Raw genomic sequence first — 15335 nt, 5'->3', positions numbered from 1 at the left:
TTTCCTTGGCGAGTAATAAGAGAGTTACAAGCATGCAAGGTCTCGTGAAGAAGCTGTCTAATGAAGGTTTAATCCTCCCACAGGTGTCACGTACAGGAGGTAAGAAAGTCTGGCCCCTCCCCAGGCTCCAAACGTGAACTCATTACAAGACACTGGCGTGTCAAACAACGTCACAGTGTTGTAATTGCCTTCTCGTCGTCTCAATATCCCAATTAGAGAAAGAAAGGTGCGTCAAAATGTGGCCATGGAATGCTTTTTCTCACCAGCGAATCTGTGAATAAAACCCTGTTGTCTGTAAGACAGTCTTTAGATATATACCATGTCTATATAAACGGCTTTGATTCAATACTTCATCGACACAGCGCAAACAATTATCGACATTTTCTCCCCGTAGAGAGCACTGCCTCACTTCTTGTCGCCTCCTCTTTCTTGAAACGTTCGTTTCAACTCTTCTGAGACCACTCACGGACTGTAAGAGGTTTGACGTCCGTTGACTTCCATGAGTTTTCACGGGGGTACTTCTACTTCCGACTTGGCCTGGCAGTAGAAATTTCATTTCCGGCGGGGACTAATGGTTAGGCTGTATGTCTCGCCGCGCACGATTCATTTATTTTGAAGACCACTCTATTTCCATAGAGCTAATAGAAGCTGTGATGCGCCGTTGCTAGCCATTTAGACTCCGACTGGATATCACACATATTGACAGGGCCTAAGGAGAGACTGGTATTATCTGTGAGTGGAAGAAATGGAATAGTTTTTGAGTAAGCAACTGTTGACCTTGGCGAAAGTGCTCATTTTCAGATGGCGCGTTTCATCCCTCGTGCCAAAAATAGATTTACAATTTCGTCGTGGGCTGGGTCTGATACTTCGAGGCAGCCGCCTGCTTTGTCGGTTGCTTAGAAGCTTTTGAGGTGGAGATCCTTTGCGCTGTACAAAGAGAGCGGTGCTACGTCACGGCAAGAAGTGGAGACAATACGCGTTTGGTTCCGCCCGGTGTGGTACCAGTATGGTGTGGTGGTACAGCCACGGAGTCGGCGTTTTCTGGTCTGAACTAGCACTAAAACTACCCACCATGGACGGACGATGAGCTGCGATGAACCGCAACATGCAGGTAGTCCCTGCAGGTGAGTACCAGCTCACGTCATTTGGGTTTGTGATGAATCTCAGCACAACAGACAAATCAGCACCAGGGACAGGGCCAATGTGAATCTACCATAGGTTGTTACGGCAGTCCCCCTCCCACCCTTCTCGTGACACACACATCGCTCAAACAGATTTCTTCATCCCTGGCGAGAAAAGCCCTCGCACATTTGCACCAAAAGGATAACGATGTCGAAATATTGACTGTACGTTGTTTCTCGGAAAGCAATTGATTTTTATTTTCCTTTGCCCCCACCTGCCGTGAGCATAGCGCGGGTGTATGATATCAGCCGTTCTGTCTATGTTTTGAAACTAGAAACTTGCACAGCTCAACACTAGTTTAGTGTTTCCGCAACGCCTTTATTGTGATTTCAAGCACGCAAAATGTAGTGCTTTATCCCAACGGATACAATACATTATCTCCTTCTTTCGTCCTTATATTCCATCTTACATCTCTCATGTACTAGTAGAGTAAAACCTTCCTGTGATAAGCCTATAAGCCTCTTAAAGCATTCAAACGAAGCAGGTCCATAGTCCCTACGTCTTTATCACTATCTCTTCTCTCATCAAACCCTTTTCCACACTGTTAAGTGGTTCGATGGCTACCCCGTATTGAATACCGCCTCTTGTCCGTCGTCTATAACTACTGTGGCCCATATTGATATGACAGTTCTCGCCTATCTTTGTTCAAGCGGCTTATCCTCTAAGCCGATAGAGCCTTCAGATTACCAAAACACGGTAGCTCTTGTATTTTACAAATGCTGGGGTAAGCCCGTACATGCCACTTATGTAGCCATTACTAGGCCATAGGACGCAGCTGCATATCAACCAGGGGCATTTTTCATAATATCTTGTAATGAATACGGGATATGATGGTATCGACCCAAAACGCTCGCCAACCTTTGCTGTCAAACATACACCCCATGGTCGGCCTATGGGTCGATTGAATGTTTTTTTCTTTACTCCAGTGATTAATACTCCGTCTCAGCTGCGGTAGTTGTCACGGTTGCAATTACATGCCTTATCCTATTCATACTAACGAGGCCATATTTCCATTGTGTGTGTATTCTCATTAGTTCCTATTGTGTCTAGCTGGCCGTTACTCTCGGGAAAATTTGAATACCAAGCGCTGTACCAAGGGCTTTCCTGTCACGCGTTTGACCGTCGGGGAGAGTGGATGATTGGAATCCGGTGACGTGTCGCTGACTACGTGACCTTTGCGGTGGTAACATATAAGACACATCAGTCTCCATTTACGCGACTTTATGTCCTCCTCTGCATTACCCTCTAACCTTGACGTAGATAAACGTCAGGTGTAGTTTATGGGCGTGGTTGTTTAAGAACAAGGTAAGGGCTTACATCGATAAAGGGTAGACATCCAGGTAATAAAATACACAAGGTAACAGTTAGCCCTAAGAAAAAAGGTGCGTTTTCTGTTACGGTCCTGAAAAAATACGGTCGATAGGTAGGGATTCTATCTTTTTTTCGATCGGAGTTATCCCACAAATATAATTTGATAATAAAACTGGAATGCATCAGGACACTGATATTTTGCATTTTTCCTAGGCCTTGCAAGGAACTGGATAGATGTTGGAAACGGTAGGACGTTTCAGATAGTATCACTGACGAAAGGTCTGAAACGTCCGACCGTTTCCAAAATCTCTCCAGTTGCGTGAGTTACAGTTACCTTGTGTTAGGTACAGGCTTGGGAACGACAACAGTGGCGAATGAGTTATAGCCGATGCTTAAAGCAGCCGGTGAGGCGTAAAATTCAGCTACAGGAAGAAACTCTCAACGGGGCAAAGAAAATTAGAAACTAGATTCCCAAGTATGAGAATTAATGAGAGCGAAATAACGGTAATCAAAGTTTCGAGAACGTTGAGTTTCAATGTGCATGTGATTATTGTCATGACAATACGTATAAAGGTGACTTATCATAGTCATAGGCTATCGTTATGGTACAGCACACTAACTATTCCATATTGTACACCGTATGCGCCTCCCTCACATCACCGAAGTATCTCTCCAGCCATCTAGTCAACGCCAATATTATGTGGAACGTATACATTTAATCTTCTCAGTTTTGACATGGTGATCATTTGTGAAGTTCACAATTAGAACTTTTAAACGCCTTCTAGAAATGAAGAAAAATTGAAAACATAATAATTCAATGAGAAAAAAGTGCGTTCTGTCTCTGGTTCTCATCCTCATTTGTGGAATAGCAATACTCCATTATTCACCGAACTTTATTGTCGCAAGCGTTTCAAAAATCTTACGTACACCCTTCGTCTTAATCATCTGTTGAGACGCTTACGACACACGGATGCTCTAATGTATTTTCTTTTGCAAATTCTTTCAACTTTGTAGTTTTACATCACTCCAAATGGGTTTTATGACGCCTACTTTGACGGAAAGATGAATTTTGACATCAATTTTTATTGCGACATTTCATGATGTGGTGCTCTAAGCTTAAGATTGGATGATATGATCTCGTTCGAACTGGCACTATGACAAAATCTTTTGGTCAGATATACTTGTAATGCGGTCTTCGTTCCATGTTATTACTTGTCCTATAAAAAGTCATAAGCCTTCGGGTTAGAAATTTCCGTAAACGTGTTACTGTATGCTGGCATTAGAAAGTGCTGGCATCAAAGTAGTTGAGACATTCGCACATGTTTTTCAAATCTTGGAAACATGCATTAAAAAAGTTCACACAAAAATTGAAATTGAACTGTTGACACATAATCCCTTAATATTCAGAAACATTATCAATGGAAAAGAAACATTCAGTGCTTTTAAAAGTCGCTCCGTTTAATAGCATCACTAAAGGTTAGATGATATTGCACTTTGTTACTTTAATGCTACAATCTCAACAAAAACAGTATGCCACGAATATCACGTCGCTATCGCGACCTGTGAATGCATTAAAACACAGGAAGGTAGAATAGGGTCTCTGAAGAGCTGTGCAAATTAGGCGAACATTTCCTTCTGGGAGTCATTACTTCTGAAAACATGGGACCTTTGGTCTGCGTAGGCAGCAAATTGTTATTCTGGCGGAGAGGCTTTTTACCAGAAGCGGCATCTAACAAGCGACACTTTAATGCCATAGACGATATAAGAGCGAGTTTCATGGCAAAGAGCAACTCCTTAAGCTACGGCTCGTCTTAATGTCTTTTATTGTATCTAGCCAGTCCTTAAGGCCCAGTCGTGGAAGGTAAGATGTAATAGATGAATCCGTCTTAGTAGTAAGATGAAACTGCGCGGCACTACAAGATGAACTAGATCACAATTTCGTGTCTCTTTATTCCATGTAAGATGTCTTGATTGTCTTGCCTTTTGGTGAGCATTTGTATATATTCAATTCTATTCCGCGATATATCTATTTCCCTTTGCTACGTGTACCACAGGGTTTGATATTTGGACCACCTGTGCGCTATCCCGAGGATAAGAGTAAGAGCCGGGCCGTATTACAGACCTTTTAACATTTACCTACTAACTCTCACATGATCCTGGTAGTCTCACAGTAGCCCTTTCTCGTCGATGTTACCAGGAAGCAACGGTCGAGAAAGTTGTATTCTAAAATCTATGTACATAGCAACCATCCAAACAAGCCTTGCATCAGGCTTTGTATCCTGGTATCTTTATTATATCTGAACAGATGGTGATATTGTCAAACGCATCTGTTCGTAGTTAGATCAAACAGGCCGACTAATCTGTACACATCGTGTTACAGTATATATAGCACACATGTACTGTCTAAGATTACAGCTCTTCGATCTGGTAAGGTTATCCTATAACTTGTTTATCTATCTCATTTTTGCTCAAGTTGCCTGGAGGGTTTTTCTTTTATGTGACGTTTTCCTTGGGGCCAATTGTACATATGCGATTATATTATTACGTATTATATGAAAAAAATTAGGCCATCAGTATCATTCTTTATTGCTGAGATGAATGCTTCGGACGATGTAATATGAGAAAAATCAATGTGTTCAGACATATTTTCGTCTTCCGATCTATCGGTAAAGTAGTCATAATCCCAGAAGTGAAGCCGTTTAAGTCGGGTTTAACGAAGATTCGACCAAACAGCTCTTTTGACGTCCTGGGGGAATTCTGGAAGCTTAGCTCGTCTGACGCACAGCTGGTATGTTCATAACACTTTCATGCAGAAAATGCAGAAATCAGCTGAAATTAGAAAGCCAGATGGATATGCCATCCTATCTGCAAATCTTGATATGTTGCATATTTCATATTTGTGCATCTTTTTTGCAGTTTCAATATTTTCTATGCAACATATGCCGGGCAAACACGGATCGTCATTCATTGATCGGTATCTAAGCTTGATAAATGATATTTAGGTACGCCGATTTATTGCACGTGGTACTGCCAAAGATTGTGTTTCCATATATAAGAGTATGTAAAATGGGTAATAACGCTTATATAGACGTGTGAACACCATCTGGGCACCAGAGATGGCCTAAAAACGTCAAAAATTAAAATAAAACTAGAGATAAATATTAGCTTGTTCAGCAAATATGAACAGGTTTGCGTTTCAGTGTAACTAATGTGGGGGGAAATGAACATAACTAGAAAGGTAACAGTTGTTAAGTAAATAGTTAAAACACGTCATATTTCACTTCATCTCTATCCCCTGCAAAATCTTTAAAACTGACTGTTCTGAAATGGAATATTTTTGTAAAACCCACCCCCTTGGGAGAATGTACTTTTCCGGTGGTACCTTCAGTTGAAAAGAACATTTTCACTAAAACCTTTTGCATAATTACCCCACTTTTGAATTTCACGTAAGAAAGAAGTGGGGTAAGTTTCGGTCCCTTAGCAGCTTGCCACGGAACTGCAGGGGTGTTTTTGTTAAGAAATCTTTCAAACAGGATTGCAGAATACAGTAACGATATATTACCATGCACTATGGTGTGCAGGAAGCTTAGACAAAGATGTACATTATTTGAAGAAGCTGTCATCTGCGCTGCATGGTAATTTGTGAAGTGAATCCGTCACTATTGCGGCGGGGCCTTAAACCGTTATCATAAACATTAATATGTCAGCAGAGACCCAAGTCTGTCACCCTTGCCCCTTATCTGTCACGAAAGCCTTTAATCCCTCAGCGTTGTCCTTATCCCGTCATCATAGCTCTTAATCTCTCACCATCATCCTTAAACCGTCACCATAGCCCTTAATCCGCGACCTTTGCCCTTAATCCGTCACCACAATCCTTAATCCGTCGCCCTTTTCCTTAATCTGTGATCGTTCCTCTTAATCCGTCATCCTTGCCCTTAATCTGTAATCATTTCCCTTAATCCGCCATCCTTACCCTTAATCCGTCACCCTGGCCCTTAATCCGTTGCCCTTGACCTTCATCATCCATCCTTGCTCTTAATCCGTCTCCATAACCCTTAATTTGTCACGAAAGCCTTGATCCCTCACAGTGGTTGCCCTCAATCAGTCACGTCGCCATAACCCTTAATCCGTCACCATAGCCGTTAATCTGTCACCCGATAACCTAATCCGTCACCTTTTCCCTTAATCTGTCATCCTTACCCTTAATCCGTCACCATAACCTTAATTAATCCATAACCCTAACCATAATCCGTTACTCTTGCCCTTAATCCATCGTCACTAGTTACATCTTGTTATGACCAAATTTTAGGTCTTTTAGGCAATATAGTATATAGATATAGACCACAAATGGTATGACATGTTAGCAAAGTTGGGATGGTGCCATTGTGATGGAAAATTTGACTGGGTATCAATTTTAAGCCCTGTTTCCGAGTTAATGACTTCTCCAGGCACAGCAACATGGATGCACCCATGGGAGTATCAGTTACAGGGTACTGGTCTGGTGGGCGGACATAAGGACACAGCTGCAGTCACACAGTCTAGTACCGTGGCCACAGTGTCTAGACGTATGAGAACAAAGGGCGTTTCTTGTGTTAGAAAACAACTCATTTCTAGCGATAATATGGAGATTTCTAAACTCTAATCGAAAGTTGTGACAACATGGTGAGCAAGAAGGGATGTATCACCTCCCACCTCCATGTCAGCAGTGGAAACAACAACGGGGAAGCACGGCCAGAAGAGACTGGAAGAATATGGACTGTTTGAAAATAGCAACACCAGACGTTTGTTCATTAATCTCCAAGGCAGGAAAAGTTGTTGCACGTTCCGCAGACAGGACTCGACTATGGAAATTTAGATTCTGAGACTGGAAGGACAAATAACACCAGAGTCGATCTGTACAGAACCGAGGTAAGAGGCGTCTGTTTCTGTTTTTGTGCAGGTAGGTCTTTTCAGTTTTTATGTTAACGTTACGCTTTTGTGGTCATTTCAGATACCTTTCATGGCAAGGTAGAGATTTCGGCAAGTAGCCATTTTCGAAACCATCTCGACGTATGTTTGATATTCAGAATTGCTGTTAAAAGTGTTATTGAAACTTTTTAGGTTTGATGAAATATGAGCAATAACTTAGCAGCCTAGAATTTAGAAATACGTCGCATTCATCCACGTTTCAAAATCATGTGCCATACAAACGTTGAAATTCCAGAACTAATTCTAGTATGTCACATGTCCACGTATAAGAACTAATTCCAATACAACTTATTTGTACACATTTAAAAATCTACATCCCCGACAAATGTAGACTGTTACAGTAGAAAAACTACAAATGTAGAAAATAATAATACGTCGCACTCGTCCACGTATGAAAATCATACGCCTGACAGATGTAGAAATTCCAAAACTAATTCCAGTACATCTCACCCCTGACAAATGTAGCGTTAACTGAAGACAAAGTACAAATGTACAAAAAAACAGTACGTCCCATCGTCCACGTATGAAAACCATAAATCATATGCCCGAAAAACGTAGAAATGCAATTCTAGTACATCTTTTTGTCAAGTATGAAAATGTGCAAAGCCCCCCCCCCGACAAATTAGTTAGAAAAAATTATACGTCGCATGTATCATCCACGTATTAAAATTTTACGCCTGACAAACGTAAAAATTCCAAAACTAATTCCAGTACATCTCATTTGTCCACGTTTGAAAACCTCAACCCCCGACAATTGTAGAATTAGCTGAAGATAAATTAAAAATGTAGAAAAATGATACGTCGCATTTGTTCACGTGTAAAAAACATAAAAAACTAGAAAGGCAACATTTGCGGGAGCAAATGCAACTTGTTTCGCCCATTTCCCTCCCCACGCAAAAATCGACTGTGGCATAGAGGCTAACGTTTGTTGTATGTCTGCAATGTTGGTATTTGAATGAATAATTGAATTGAAGACCAGTCAGAAATGGATCTCTCCCAATTTGAAATCCTATGCATGGATGGGCTCTTCCAGGCACCCATATTCATATGCTATTATTTTTTTAGTACAACGCTACGCCACACATTTTGTTTAATGCGGTATCGATCAGCGCCGATATTCAAGACTTCCCCGCGGCCCGATAGTGTAGACATGTAACAGGGGTTTACGTAAGGAGGTTGAAAATTCTTACTGATTTACGTCATTTTTAGCCAAAAACTTTAAACAACTACTCAAAGCAAGCTCAACGTAAATTTTCACGCACTTCACAACTCTCTATTGTTAATGTTAATGTTATTGTCAACGTCCCGACACGGGATGTTTCCTAAGGTGGGAAACGTTGGGCACTTTGTGTGCACTATTGTGCGCACTAGTGTCCAATCTTGGTGACAGAGGGGTAGAAAATTCGTGTACATAGCGAGGAAATGTCAGGTTTTACCATAGTGTCCAAGCTTGCGAACTTGTAGAAATCTTTGTTTCCATGCAGTGTTAAAATAAGAAAAACACCGTGTGTGTCGAAAAATACCACCAGAAAAGTTTTGAACCTTCTCAATTGCACTTACATAACTTCAGTAGGACACAACAATAACTTACAACACAAGGATGTGAGCCAGGGAGTAGTGAAGTTGTGTCTGTACCTGTCAGAGTACTAGTAGTGCCCCTAATTAAATTGACTATTTCAACCAATCAGGTTGAGCTTGATAAATCTGCGCTCTCTCATTGGCTGACCGAATTAGTCAACCCGGCCAGATGAATAAAGATGTGACCTTTAGGTCAGTGACCCCATATGAGGAAAATAGCCGATCCAAAACACCCTCTAAAATCGCATTTCGAAGTATTGTATGCCAAAAGTGCGATGGGATTCTTTAAATATTTGTTCAATGTACCACCATAGCAAATTTCAGGTCATTTGGATGTATTTCCAAAGCACAGGAGGCCAAAATGTACGTTTTTGGTCAGAAAAACCTCAATAATTTCACGTTCAAGGTCAATATCGAAAAAAATAAAAATAATGCTCCCAGGGTATTTACCCACTCTACATGTATACCAAATTTCAGCTCAGTTGGTGCAGGGACGACCGAGCTGAGTCGATAACAAGATTTGACAGGAGAAAGAAACCATACGAACACAATATATTGCGCCCAACAGTATGTTGGGCTCAATATAATTACAAATGTAGAAAAAAAAAGGATACGGCGCATTCGTCCAATTCTTAAAGTATCAGTTATACCCCCATTCCACTTGGACGGCGCTTTCGCCGCGCTCTCACGGCGACATAAGGACCCCATTCCAAGTCACAACACGGTTACGGGGGGCAAATGACCCATATCTTTATATAATTAGTTCGAAATATTTCGAAATATGAAATAAACCTATCTGGCTATCTATATTTAAAATCTATTAAAAAAATCTCTTTTGACAGTCACTTTCGAAATGTTTGCAAATGATCAGAACAACTTCTGAAACATAGTATTCTCGTATTTTCTTTTGTTAGAAACATTTATGAATACTTATAAAGATTTGTAATCAATAAAACAATAATTCGAAGATATAATAAATACCATTAAAAAAACGTAAAATTGACCAGATCGCCGTGAGAGTGCCGACCCAAAATTGTGAAATTGCTTATCAGTTTCACGCATATTTAACTCCAAATGTTGTTTTCCTAGCTAAAGATAAAATTAGTACAATTTTACCTGTACTAAAATGCGAATTTCGAGCCCTATTTTTTTAATCGAACTCCAAAACCTTGAAGTAAGTATAACACGCCATATTCGTAGGTACTAAGAAATATGTCAAACAGCTTATCAGTGTCACATACATTCTAAATTTTGTTTCCCTGTGGCTGTAGGACCTAGCAACTACATGACTAACACGCCACCGCCAACTACTTTGAAAAAGAAAAGCCAATCATGATTTTGGGATAGTCTAATTCAAGTCAATAATTCAAGAGGTTAAATCGACCGAAGCTGTCTACCGTCTTCAGAGACGACAAGAACCAAAGAAGAGAGCATTCAGGTTGATATGTTTCTGAATGTTTTTTTCTCGATCCCTGCACAGGTCCCCTATACCGGACTACAAGGTCATCCGGGGCACCCGGTATCCACGTGCACTAGGGAGGAACAATCCAGGCCTGGAACAATCTGGCCGTTTCCCACACAGACTCTAACCGCAGCAGGGGAGGTCGCCGGAGACCTTCCACTGCCGGACCAGCATCAAAGCCGTGTTACAATGATTGTGCTGTTACAACCAGACATTACCTGACACGATTTAGAGAATCCACACACTGGCGTGCACATGTTGTCCACTTTATTTGATTCAAACGAATACGTATTGTCTATTTTGTTGTTTATTTTAGTGTGCAACTTTTAGAAGCTGATTTTGCATGTATAACGTTATGAAAGAAAATACAGGTGATTAACCTCGTTAAAATCAAACCGGATGTACGAATGGTAGAAACCCAATACAAATGTGTATGCAACTGCAAGCTGCAGTAACATTTCACTCCGTCACTTACGTCCAAGAAGTTACAGTGCAACTCCTTACCAAACTTGGAACGGTTACTTTAGAATTAGTCTGCTAATTGTTGTGCTATAATTCTTTGACGGTTATTCATTTGTTTAAGTGAACTGCAGCGAAGAGATAAAGTAATCAATGTTGTGTGAGCAGAGTAAGACAGGAGACGAGAGATTTGTAAAACTAGGAAATTAAGGTCAAGAGAGCAATAGAGACATTCAGTAATTAATAAGGATCGTAGTAAGCCAACATTATGAGGTCATAATCAGTCAGTGTTATAACGTTTACGTCTCCCTTGGTAAGTATGCGGGGATCCTTGTCTCTGTGTCATTTCTTTATCCTTGATGTGGTCCTCTTCAAATCGGCATCTAAAAGAAACCGTATTTATACATCGGCCATTCTTTATTGTAAGAAGGAAAGGGTCTTAAGTATTCACCATTTCAAAATTGACTTAATTTTATTCCAAAAGCTAATTGGCCATCTCACCATTAAACAAACTAATCGTTCATTGTTTTTGTGGCTGTCGTCCCTACATCTCTGACAAGACCACAACTGCCATGTTGTTTAAGATCACGTCTCCTACACTTTCTAATTTAACATCACATTAAATAACAAATCTATATTAACCCTCTATCGTTGGGGATCTTGTCGTCCCTTACTTTTCGACAAGATCACAACAACATGATGCTCAGTGGACCTTGCTCGTCCTTTAGTACAGTGGGCCTTGTGTCCATTTGTGCCAACGGCAAGGTCACAACATCACCACACTAATAACTTTCATCTCTTATACCTAACATAAGTGGCAAAAATCACCCCTCCGGTCAAAATGGTCACACCCAACCCAAAATTAGGAAAAATATGGGAAACCAACATTAGCGACAAAAACCAACCCTAATATTATTGATTACAACACTTTCTAATCCAACATCACATTAAATAACAAATCTATATTAACCCTCTATCGTTTGGGATCTTGTCGTCCCTTACTTTTCGACGAGACCACAACAACATGATGCTCAGTGGACCTTGCTCGTCCTTTAGTACAGTGGGCCTTGTGTCCATTTGTGCCAACGGCAAGGTCACAACACCACCACACTAATAACATTCATCTCTTACACCTAACATTAGTGGCAAAAATCACCCCTGTCAAAATGGTCACATCCAACCCAAAACAAAGCAAAATATAGGGAACCAACATTAGCGACAAAAAAACCCCAATATTATTGATTCCAACACTTTCTAATCCAACATCACATTAAATAACAAATCTTTATTAACCCTCTATCGTTGGGGATCTTGTCGTCCCTTACTTTTCGACAAGACCACAACAACATGATGCTCAGTGGACCTTGCTCGTCCTTTAGTACAGTGGGCCTTGTGTCCATTTGTGCCAACGGCAAGGTCACAACATTACCACACTAATAACTTTCATCTCTTATACCTAACATAAGTGGCAAAAATCACCCCTCCGGTCAAAATGGTCACACCCAACCCAAAACTAGGAAAAATATAGGAAACCAACATTAGCGACAAAAACCAACCCTAATATTATTGATTACAACACTTTCTAATCCAACATCACATTAAATAACAAATCTATATTAACCCTCTATCGTTTGGGATCTTGTCGTCCCTTACTTTTCGACGAGACCACAACAACATGATGCTCAGTGGACCTTGCTCGTCCTTTAGTACAGTGGGCCTTGTGTCCATTTGTGCCAACGGCAAGGTCACAACACCACCACACTAATAACATTCATCTCTTACACCTAACATTAGTGGCAAAAATCACCCCTCCGGTCAAAATGGTCACACCCAACCCAAAACAAAGCAAAATATAGGGAACCAACATTAGCGACAAAAAACCCCCAATATTATTGATTACAACACTTTCTAATCCAACATCACATTAAATAACAAATCTTTATTAACCCTCTATCGTTGGGGATCTTGTCGTCCCTTACTTTTCGACAAGACCACAACAACATGATGCTCAGTGGACCTTGCTCGTCCTTTAGTACAGTGGGCCTTGTGTCCATTTGTGCCAACGGCAAGGTCACAACACCACCACACTAATAACATTCATCTCTTACACCTAACATTAGTGGCAAAAACTACCCCTCCGGTCAAAATGGTCACACCCAACCCAAAACTAAGAAAAATATAGGGAACCAACATTAGCGACAAAAAACACCCCCAATATTATTGATTCCAACACTTTCTAATCCAACATCACATTAAATAACAAATCTTTATTAACCCTCTATCGTTGGGGATCTTGTCGTCCCCTACTTTTCGACAAGACCACAACAACATGATGCTCAGTGGACCTTGCTCGTCCTTTAGTACAGTGGGCCTTGTGTCCATTTGTGCCAACGGCAAGGTCACAACACCACCACACTAATAACATTCATCTCTTACACCTAACATAAGTGGCAAGAACCACCCCTCCGGTCAAAATGGTCACACCCAACTCAAAACTAGGCAAAATATAGGGAACCAACATTAGCGACAAAAACCACCCCCAATATTATTGATTCCAACACTTTCTAATCCAACATCACATTAAATAACAAATCTTTATTAACCCTCTATCGTTGGGGATCTTGTCGTCCCCTACTTTTCGACAAGACCTCAACAACATGATGCTCAGTGGACCTTGCTCGTCCTTTAGTACAGTGGGCCTTGTGTCCATTTGTGCCAACGGCAAGGTCACAACACCGCCACACTAATAACTTCCATCTATCACACCCACACATTAGTGAAAACAACATCCCTCCAGTAAAAATGGTCACACCCAACCCAAAGCAAGAAAAAATTAGCAAGAAAACCAAAAAAAGAAAACTAGCAAGAAAAACACCCCTCCGTCTAAATAGTCACACCCAACATTAGCGAAAAGAAACACCCCTCCCAATAAAATGGTCACATCCAACATGGCCGCCCCCATCCTTGGATGCAAAAACAGAACAGGTTTTGCTATCGCAAACCTGTAAAAAGGTGAGGCATAAAAAGCTACGAATAGAACAGACGTTGTCCCCAATGCTTCAGATATCACACAGAGTCGGTAAATCGCATCGCTTTGATTTCTTACCATATGCAAGCCATTTGTCGAGACGAACAGTTTTTTTTCAAAGTGGAACGTGTACAAAGTCTTAGCTCTTAGCGTGTACAAAGTGTTAGCTCTTAGCGTGACAGTTTGTCATATTTTTTTCTCTCTTATGAAGCATACAGATTAGAAATCACCTATACTGCACACTAGGATGGATCAAACGTGTCCAGTCTAAAATCCTATGGATCAAAACTACCGACAAGGAATTTGTACTTTCTAAAGCTACCAAAATCAATAACAATGGCGCTGAAAATAACGAATGAGGGTTATTCGAATGAACTCCACATAGGAAAGGGGTGGACCTAATATTGATTGGTAGTCCTAGTTGAAAAGTAGATATGCTTATGTTTCAATATTTCACAGAGGATGCCTTACCAGAGTCTTACGTTCATGTCTGTGACTTGATGAGATTTTTTCCAGTAAATTTTAAAAATCACCTCTTGCCCTGAGCAATCTCACCATCCAAAAATACCCACTAGATCGTTGGCCAAAAATCCAATTGCTATCATACTACATATAGCCATACATGATGAACATCTTATGGTAATGAATATAAAGGGAATATGTTCCTATTTCATATTAGCACAAAAGTTCATATCGAGTTGATGAATTACATAATGAAGAAATAAGGTATTCTCTACAGCGCAAAGGATTTTACTCAACGGAACTGACGTCGACCGTTGAGTCAAACCCTATGCGATGGAGAATAGTTTATTTCTTCATTAAGTTCCTATGTTATTCCCCTTTCTTATATCTTATATATCAAATGCACCACTGGGGTACTATTGCTACGGCTTTCGGTACTCTGGGATACTTAAGGCCCTTAAGAGCAATTAAGCGAAACTTTGGCAACAGTCCATCCTTCCGGTACGTGACTTCTACGAGTATTACACCATTCAGATTCTTGGAAAAAAAAGATAATCAATTGCTTAAGACGTATCTTTTGAAACAGGGGCATTTAGCGTTGAAGAGATGTGGCACAAAACACCCTTGCAAATATTTGACAAGCGAATGATCACTAATACCATTTGATTTACCGTTGCGACTAGATATTAGCTAGCAATGAAGCTGAATAAATTGCTGTAACTTAGAGTCGTGGAGACGGAAGTAGTCATTTGTTCTGATTACGACGTTGTAAACTGATATTAAGGTAACGATACCATATCCCACGCGAGCAAACGTTGGATTTAGCTCGGCAAAACAATTAGAGGAGACAGCAATAAAGATATTTCATTCCCAAATTGCCCCATT

At 40.6% G+C, this 15335-nt stretch overlaps 1 protein-coding gene across 1 annotated transcript in view; it reads left to right on the top strand.

Annotated features, from left to right (window-relative positions):
• Nucleotides 1-516: 516 nt before the first annotated feature.
• LOC136422760 (solute carrier family 35 member F4-like) overlaps nt 517-15335 on the top strand; it is a 36932-nt gene continuing 22113 nt past the window's right edge. Inside the window, exon 1 of the mRNA XM_066410619.1 lies at nt 517-1124. Within this exon, the coding sequence (XP_066266716.1) occupies nt 1094-1124 (31 nt within the window). The 5' untranslated portion in view covers nt 517-1093. The remainder of the gene's footprint in view (nt 1125-15335) is intronic.

This window comes from Branchiostoma lanceolatum, chromosome 17 (assembly GCF_035083965.1).
Source record: "Branchiostoma lanceolatum isolate klBraLanc5 chromosome 17, klBraLanc5.hap2, whole genome shotgun sequence".
NCBI classification, from domain to species: domain Eukaryota; kingdom Metazoa; phylum Chordata; class Leptocardii; order Amphioxiformes; family Branchiostomatidae; genus Branchiostoma; species Branchiostoma lanceolatum.
Note: the sequence above shows the minus strand (reverse complement) of the source record. Positions and strands in the feature narration are given on the sequence as shown.